Source organism: Alosa sapidissima, chromosome 23 (genome assembly GCF_018492685.1).
Source record: "Alosa sapidissima isolate fAloSap1 chromosome 23, fAloSap1.pri, whole genome shotgun sequence".
NCBI classification, from domain to species: domain Eukaryota; kingdom Metazoa; phylum Chordata; class Actinopteri; order Clupeiformes; family Clupeidae; genus Alosa; species Alosa sapidissima.
Window position 1 is genome coordinate 28317570 of NC_055979.1, and position 9456 is coordinate 28327025.

Below are 9456 nucleotides of genomic sequence, written 5' to 3' on the forward strand. Positions count from 1 at the left end.
GTGAGATTTGGTTTCTATTTATTGACTTTTTCCTTCATTTTATCCATTTTATTAGTGTGCATATGCATCTCAGTTTCACCAGAGTAAACAACTATTTTAAAAAAACAAACAATAAAAGGAGCTGTAATTAACCTTTTCGAACAATAGGTGGCAGCATTGTTCCTCCAACTTTCACTGAAGAGGTCAAGGTCATGTATGTAAACAGAAAAGGCCTACAGTCTTTAAAAAAAACTTTTTAAGAGAGCTTTTTGTTCATTTGTTATATTTTCTATATTCTATAGTCAAATACAAGACATATGACCTCAAACAAACACACACACATGGGGGGCCTAGTCTAGCCTGGTAGACAAAACATCATTCACGAAGTGAAACAAGTCTACTTCCTATACTTCACAAACTGACACTAAACCGCATTGCCTGTCAGGGAACCATGTATGTGGGCCTGCCTTTACTGAAAATAAACGGCAATTTTTTTATGTTTGCAGGCGTTGTTACTACGAAGCCACTTTTGATTTCGAAACAATAGGCATCCCCTATCGCCACTAATTGGGCAGGTAGCCTAATCTGCCAACCGATCAAAACGTTAGTGAACGATGGTGTTCCAGACTAGTATCAGAGACGGTTAACCGATAGGGCCTGAATCATTAGCGTCAAAGCGTTATCAACCCTATCTCCCTGATAGGAGATTTAGGTGGAGGCAATCATAAAAGCGTGTGTGTGGGGGGGGGGGTCCTGCAATTAAAGGCAAACTATGCAGGTTTGTTAGCTCAATATGCAGGTTTTTACACTCCCGGGAAGCTTAGCCCGCTTTGGTCCCTGCCTAGTGCCGGTGCTCTTTCTCTTATTCTCCCTAATACCCCCCACCACACACACACACCTTATTATTTCACTCCCCTCTCTCCCTTATTCTCTCTCTCTCTTCTCTCCCTCATTCTCTCTTATGCTCCCTAACATCACTTCAATATCTGACAAAAGGACCCTGAACAAACTGATCAACATCTTGGACAATGAGTATCACCCACCCTTGCAGACACGTGACTTAAGTCACGTGACGGCTCCATGCTGGACGGCAAATTACATTAGTTTATGTCATACAGATTATGATGAACTGAACACCATTACTATAACATCTTTGTAGTTCAATGTATTGCTGTTTGGGGTCTGATAGTCAAAGAAGATGCCAGTGGTGTTGTTAGATGAAATGGGTCATGATCGCAAATGTAAAGTTATTAAAACAGGTGGTAACAGCAAGGGGAGATAACGTTACGTTAGGCTACTGTAATTAACATAATGGTAAATGAACACCCATAAGTATTTCTGGACTAAAATATTGCAAAGCGATTTGGTTACTTTATTTGTCTTGCTTTTATCAGTTGTAACATAGTCAAAACGTTAAGAATGTCATATCAGAACATGAAATAATAACTAGCTGCCACACTTAGAAGCTAGCTATTCTAGCTAACGTTTATCGTAGCTCATAGTGCTAGGGCTAATGTAACTCGTCAGTTTGTACGTTGCCCAGCGAATAAACGTACTTCTTACATGTCTTAAGTTAAAGAATTGAAAGAAATAGGAAATTAAAAAAAAATTGAACGGTATTATCTGTTTACATTCAGATCTTGCCAAAGACTTTGCCTAAGTGCTATCTGCCGTCCTGTTCAGAGTCTATGGTTGCTATAGCAACCGCTGCTGTGCTTCATACACTGAGGAGATAAGCATGCAATTGTGGTTGAAATACTCCCGAAACACAAAGAAAACAAACCAAAATATATCTATGCAAGAACATGGGATGTTGTTGTATTCCAAACAATAAGCCAACAGTCGTGGAAGGGCATTACTACGGTTAAATCTCACTATAATCTCCTAGCTGTGCGATATGTCCCATTACAACCCATTGATTTGATTCGTGTTCTTGCCGTCCACTAGGCTATTTTGCTGTGGCGCGAACAAAACGTGACGTCACTTGCAAGGGGTGAATTGTTGAGCAGAAGAGCCTGATCAGCTGGAGACTTCGCTCACTGCCTTGCACAACCGACAGACTGAGGAAGTCATTTGTCCCCAGGGCCATTGAACTGTTCAATGCTTCACTTAAGGGAAGAGGAGAAATAGACTTCTCCGCATAGTCTGTCTGCCTCTTCACCACCTCCATGTCTTAAATTGCCTGTCCACTAGCCACTTCTTACCACTGTCTTTCTGCCTCACTGTTTGCGTGCTATATTAGCACATATGCATAACCCCTCCCTCCATGCCACAGCCGAACTGTGGCCACACGTATACCTTTTCTTAATATAGTTATATATAATATATATATATATATATATATATATATATATATATATATATATAGACTTTATTCTTGCACTGTTGCACTGTTGGACTTACTCATTTGCACCATCACCATGACACTCACTCTAGAGCACCTTACCTTACTATGCACAGAGAATCACAGGCTCAGTCCCTGCCTCAGTCATTGCAAGCGCCTCTTGATTAATCACCCACTCTATGTGGATACTGTTTTTAGAATTGATTTAGATTAAGTGTTATTTAGAATAATTTGTATTTTAGTATATTTAGTATATTCTTTATCTTCTACTGCCCTTATTGTTTAGTTGTGTTTTTATATTATATACTTTTAATTACTTTTTTCTGCTGTTAGTGAATGTGTGTGTGTTGTCTGTATGCTACTGAGACCTTGAATTTCCCCTGGGGATCAATAAAGTATCTATCTATCTAACACACCCCCCCCCCCCCCCCCCCCCAAACACACACCTCTCTCTCCTCTCTCTTCCTACTCTCCATCTCTCTCCTCTTCATCTCTCTCCTCCTCTTCATCGATCCTTCTGTCCCTCTCTCAGTAACGTGTTGACCCAACTGACGTGTGTATAAGTATATATACTTTTTTGATCCCGTGAGGGAAATTTGGTCTCTGCATTTATCCCAATCCGTGAATTAGTGAAACACACTCAGCACACAGTGAACACACAGTGAGGTGAAACACACTAATCCCGGCGCAGTGAGCTGCCTGCTACAACAGCGGCGCTCGGGGAGCAGTGAGAGGTCAGGTGTCTTGCTCAAGGGCACTTCAGCCGTGCCTACTGGTCGGGGTTTGGACCAGCAACCCTCCAGTTACAAGTCCGAAGCGCTAACCAGTAGGCCACGGCTGCCCCTCTTCTAGCACATGTCTGGTCTTGGTCTAGTCTAGTCCAAGGATGCCCCTATGTATATGTAAATTGTATGCACACAGTAATACAAAGTGTGTTTGAGAGAGAGAGAGAGAGAGAGAGAGAGATTCTCTACCCAGAGCGAGTAGATTTCTCTCAGTACTGATGGATGCTGAATGTTCTGTTGACCTGATGGGTGCTGAATGTTCTGCTGACCTGATGGATGCTGAATGTTCTGTTGACGTGATGGACGCTGAATGTTCTGTTGACGTGATGGACGCTGAATGTTCTGTTGACCTGATGGACGCTGAATGTTCTGTTGACGTGGTGGAGGTGTTCCCCTCTTCCCTTCCCTTCCGTCTGTTGCCCAGGAGGGGGAGGAGGCCCCCCTGAGTCCTCGTGCCGGTCACCGCTCCGCCAATCGTATGAAGGCCGCTATTGAAGAGACGGAGGAACCCCAGCCTGACCCACCCACCCCTCTCCTCCCAGCCCCAGGGTCATGTTTGGGCAGGAGCAGGAGGGGTATGCCGCGCCCCACGCCCCCCTCCTCCGGCCCGGAGAGTCTCTGTTCCCTGCGGACGAGGTCCCAACGCCGAGGAGGAGTGCGGAGAGGGAGAGGGCGGAGGAGGAGGAGGCGGTGGTGAGCGGCATGAACTCCCTGCTGTCTCTGAGCCCTGAGAAGCTCCGCTCCGCTCCGCTCCTCTCGGCCTGCAGGAGCGCAAAAACTCCCCACCACCTCCAGCGGCAGGGGCACTTCGCCCTACACTAGCCCAGGACAGGCAGGCCTCTCTGGGCCAGCCACCTCCAGTCCCCCGGGCTCCTTCTGGGGCAAACTTAAGGGGACAGGGGGTACTACAGAGCCAGCGGAGGATGTTTCCCCTGGCACATCTGCCCCGGGGCGACAGAATCTGCCCTGGTCCCCCCCAGATAACACACAACGCAATACCATACAGGACAAGATGAGACTACTTTTTTATCTACTGTTATGTTCTTTATCAGTCTGTCTTCTCGTTTCCACCCATTAAAATGAAATAAATGAATGTTCTGAGCATAATTGTTGTGTCTGAGCCATTTTTATCTATTCAGTATAATTTTCTATAATAAGTCATGCTTTTGGACTTGATAGCGTTTTGTGTGTGTGTGTGTGTGTGTGTGTGTGTGTGTGTGTGTGTGTGTGTGTGTGTGTGAGAGAGAGAGAGAAGTTTTTGTGTCTAATACTATTTTTACAGCGTATTTCGCCATGACTGGCTGGACGCAGGGATCAGCGGCAGGTCTCTAGGGTCCGTTTGCAGACAGTAATTCAGATCTTTGCGGGATCCTTACAGCCCTCTCGGGGCCCTAAAAAGCCGCAAATCTTTACCCATTCTTGTAGTCTCGTCTCGGGTTGTAACAAAAAGTATTATGATGGAAAATATCTGATGTTGGGACGCGCATTTTTATGGTCATTGTCAGCTCAGCCGCTGCCTGCCAGAAGCAGTTTGGTGAAGCGGAACGATTTCTGTGGTTCCTGTTTGGACGGCGGACATGTACGAGAGTCGGAACGGTCCCCTGATCGGTGAGTGTTCTTGTTCTTATCATTTTCAGACTTTAGTTAAATGAGACCCAAACCACTGATATTCGGCGCTCTCTATTTTTCAAAGTCATAATGTTTTAGTTGGTCTACCCAGAATTCTTTAAACCCCCTCTCACCGTGGGACCAGTCCCCAAACAGCCCATAGTCTGACTAAAGACGGTCATTACGCGGTGCGAAAGAGTCAAAACACAATTTTACAGATCCTTGTGGCTTCTGAATGCATTCCTTCAAGATGAGTTTTCTGAATTGCCGAAATAACTTGGTTGAACTTGAACGACCTGCCACCACTAAATAGTGTAGTAGGCGGTAGCTACTCTGAATGTCAGCAACACGGTACAAGCATTGCTAGCGCGCTGGAATGGTGTTGTTAAAGTGTACACATGTCTAATCGGTAATTGTCCAATTCCACGGCAGAGTTTTTTAACGTGTGCGCATTCTCCAGGATCAGGTCTACTGTGACTCACTCCTCCCCGCTGATATGGAGGACGCTGGCTTTGGCGAGGCGGCTGTATCAGAGCAGTCTTGGGTGCCCGTACAGGTGGAGGACAGCGAGTTCCTGGCCAAAGCTTGGTTTGGGAACACACAGTACCGGGTCCTGCTGAGCGACCTGAACTGTGTATGGGAGGAGGAGATGCAGGCAGACGCCATCGGAGACAGAGCCCAGGTGTGTGACACACACACACACCCACACCAAATTCCCTAATAACGTCTTTCAAGAGCGTTCAGTTCACACAGAGAAGCTCTTTTACCCAGATTCTTCCTCCAACTCCACTCCTCTTCCTCATCTCCAACTGTTCTGTGTCCCCCTCTTCCTATCCTGCAGTTTTGCAATCTTTGTTTGTCTCACATCATGTCTGGCATTTAAAAGTGTAACTAATCCCTCTTTTTAAGGAGAACTGCTTGTGTCCCTGTCGTGTTGTGGTGTGATAAAGGATAATTTGATCTCATCTCAAGGATCTGTGGTCACTGACCACATAGCTGACATCATAATCCTGACAATCATCATGCAGGCCAATAGCTAAATATTACAGATGGAAACATGCTTAAAGGATTGGAAATAATTTACTTTCTCTCTCTCTCTCTCTTTCTCTCTTTCTCTCTTTCTCTCTCAATTCAATTCAATGAGCTTTATTGGCATGACTGTAAAGTTACAACTTTGTCAAAGTAATATGATGTGTATATGACATAACAAAATAACAACAAAATAAAATGTGTGTATTCATATATCACCTCTCCCCCCCCCCTCTCTCTCCCTCCCCTCTCTTCCTCCGTCTTTCTCCCTCTCCCTCTTCTTCAATCTTTCTTCCTCTCTCTCCCTCTTTCCTCCCTCCCTCGCTCTCCCAGGAGCTGAATAAGCGTCTACGAGCGTCCGTCCAGGCCTTCTCCTCCCACCTGCGGCGCGTGGTGCAGCCTCGTCTCTCCGGTCAGCCTGGACACCAGGACGGCGTGGAGGCGCATCTCTCGCTCCTGCGCCATGACGACCGCCTCACGGTCCGGCTCAAGAGCGAGCTGGCGGGGGTGCCGTTCCACTGGGAGTTCCGACTCAGACCTGCCCCTATTAATGTGGTACGGTCCAAACAGCCTCCACAGCTGTCTCCCGTCACACCACAGCTGTCTCCCGTCACACCACAGCTGTCTCCCGTCACACCACAGCGGTCTCCCGTCACACTACAGCTGACATTCTCCTATCAGAACACAGATAGATCTCCTCCACAAACACATCACAGCTCCTGTCCTATCAGAACACCGATAGATCTCCTCCACAAACACATCACAGCTACTGTCCTATCAGAACACAGATAGATCTCCTCCACAAACACATCACAGCTCCTGTCCTATCAGAACACAGATAGATCTCCTCCACAAACACATCACAGCTCCTGTCCTATCAGAACACAGATAGATCTCCTCCACAAACACATCACAGCTCCTGTCCTATCAGAGCACAGATAGATCTCTACTATCCTGCCTTCATAACTGTTACATACTAGTCTCCCCAGCAGAGTGACAGGAGTAACACCTCTTACGGCTCCTACACACAGCTGCGTGCGTTGCGTTGCTGGAGACGCATCCCATTCACTTTACATTGGCTCACGTTATCCGTTGCCGAACTGAATTGTGGGTCCGTTGTGTCACGTTTCTCCCGTCGCTCGCGTTGAGAAGTTCAGCTGTTGCTGCACCCACAGACGGCACCGGCCAATTAAGCCAATAGACGGACGGCACCAACCAATCAAATTACGGTTATACTTCAAGTCATTTGCATAGCTACCGTCGGGAACACCCACTGGCATGTGTTGACGGAACGCAACTGTGTGTAGGAGCCGTTAGTGTGAGCGATCAGTGCAGTCTGATCTTTAACACACACACACACACACACACACACACACACACACACACACACACAGATGTGCTTTTCACTTCAGTATGGCAGAGAAGCACATAGGTATTTGAGGATAGTCTTACACCAGATATGATGTGATGAATATGAAGCGGAAACAAACCTTACGCGGCGGATAGAATGGATTATATGCCACGGACGGCTCTTTAGCACAATTATTTCCACTGGAGCGTCAGTAACGGCCATGTTCTGTTGTATTCTGCTCCTTTTGTGTTTACTCTGGCGCTAAATATCTTGTTTATGCCCAACAGGGCAACTCTTTATTCAACTTTGACACACATATAAATCCTTTTCAGCATTTTAACATGCTCATTCACTAGGTGTAAAACCCACCCAACCGGGTGCGTGTTACAGCTATGCTAAACCAATAGCTGTTACGACACAGGCGGCAGTCCATCGGAAATGTTTGTGCTGGCTGAAAAGCCTTCCAGGTAGTACGTGGCGTTTCCTCGTGGAACACGAGGAAATGGTTTTAAATATCTGTGTCATGTCAGATATTGCCATCAGTTATCAACTGATTATATTCCAGAGCTGGCTTGAGTCATTTTCTATTCTCCCACTGACTGTGTGTGTGTGTGTGTGTGTGTGTGTGTGTGTGTGCAGGTGTGCAAGCAGCTAGTGCGCCCTCTGCTGGCCATCACTCAGGTACTGCAGAGGCAAGTGCAGGAGCTCACAGGGCTCCTGGTCAGGAAGGACGCCGAGATACTGGACTACAAGGAGAATGGAGCCGTGCTGACCAGAGGTACACACACACGCATCACACAAACACACACACACACGCATCACACGCATCACACACACACACACACAGACACAGACATCTGAAGTAGATATTCTGGGATGCAAGAGACAGATATCCAGGATTACAGGGAGAATGGACCAATACAGACCAGAAGCACGCGCGCACACACACACACACACATAAACCTCACCATATGTCTACTGGATAGGATGAGGGGTAGGGGGGTTGCGGTCTTTTTCACAGCTTCTGTGTCTGGTCATCCTGCAGGAAGGCTACTGACAGATGTGTTTGATGAGGACAGATACAGACAGAACTTCTTCTCACAGGTAGGCATCACACACACACACACACAGATGGGGCGTGCCACGACGAAATGAGTCTTGTGTTGTGGAAATCCATTTCGAGATTTGAATGCAGCAAAGGTCGAAAATGACAAAACTATTCAATTTCAATGTATTTCATTTATTGTGCTTATAGAGCGCCAAAACATTACACATGTATCATGGCGCTTTACAGAATGTAGGCAATCAGAGAAAGAAGGGAAGAAAGGAAGAAAAGAAAGAGAGAGGCCCATGGGGAACAGGGGCGAGAGAGAGAGAGGCCCATGGGTAACAGGGGCGAGAGAGAGAGAGGCCCATGGGTAACAGGGGCGAGAGAGAGAGAGGCCCATGGGTAACAGGGGCGAGAGAGAGAGAGGCCCATGGGGAACAGGGGCGAGAGAGAGAGAGGCCCATGGGTAACAGGGGCGAGAGAGAGAGAGGCCCATGGGTAACAGGGGCGAGACAGGGGAACAGAGGAAAAACTCCCTAGAGTTGGAGATACATATAGGAAGAAACCTCGAGCAGATCCACGACTCAAGGGCCTGACCCATCTTCCTTATGCATTTTCTAATTGTATCTCTTATCTATCACTCATAGACATATCTTACTCTAAAACAACTTAGAAATATGATTTTGAAGATTTTTAAATGTGTAGGCTGCGCATTAAAGTTTTCTTCCTCAATCAGACACTTGCTGTAAGCCTACGTGAGAACAAGAAAGTTTCTGTTTTCTTTGGTCTGATAACTTTGTGTTTTGGCTTTTGGCATCTTCAATAAGTCATCACAAATAGGCTATACACTCGTAATTATTCTGAAGAAATTTTTTAGCCAAGAGATTTAGGAAACAGCCACCTAAACAGTTGTTGCTGGATCAGATTTCTCATGGAGTTTGCACCCAATTGATTCAAATTGTTTTGGAGTTGGTGGCCTATGTAAAAACAAAAACATTAGGCTATGCATTTAGCTGTTTTTGTCTTCACAAATGTTACCGCCTGCCTGAGAAGCATTTAGAAGCTGCGTTGTGTAGTTCGAACTTTAAAGCTGATTTTCTCAAAACCTGTTTTTTTTGCTGAGATGAGGATAGCTTTACATTTTGACCAATATCTCTGGGTTGGCTTAACGGAATTGAACAAATGACCCCTTGTTTTAAAACCTAAGGTCTGTGGATTATGAATATCCAATAAACACATTTTTTTTATTTTCTCAAACTTGACTCATTTCTTGGTGGCATGCCCCAGATAGAGAGTCTGACCGACTGGACAG

The 9456-nt window shown here is 46.0% G+C and overlaps 1 protein-coding gene across 2 annotated transcripts in view; it reads left to right on the forward strand.

The window, feature by feature from the left end:
• Positions 1-4604: 4604 nt before the first annotated feature.
• nhej1 (nonhomologous end-joining factor 1) overlaps positions 4605-9456 on the forward strand; it is a 23458-nt gene continuing 18606 nt past the window's right edge. The window contains exons 1-5 of one of the 2 annotated variants that reach the window (XM_042080649.1): positions 4605-4716; positions 5177-5398; positions 6079-6300; positions 7736-7874; positions 8142-8200. In XM_042080649.1, coding sequence (XP_041936583.1) covers positions 5213-5398; positions 6079-6300; positions 7736-7874; positions 8142-8200 — 606 coding nt within the window. In that variant the 5' untranslated portion in view covers positions 4605-4716; positions 5177-5212. Of the gene's footprint in view, positions 4717-4766; positions 5068-5176; positions 5399-6078; positions 6301-7735; positions 7875-8141; positions 8201-9456 lie in introns of those variants that run through there. The other variant, XM_042080650.1, reaches the window with a different exon arrangement.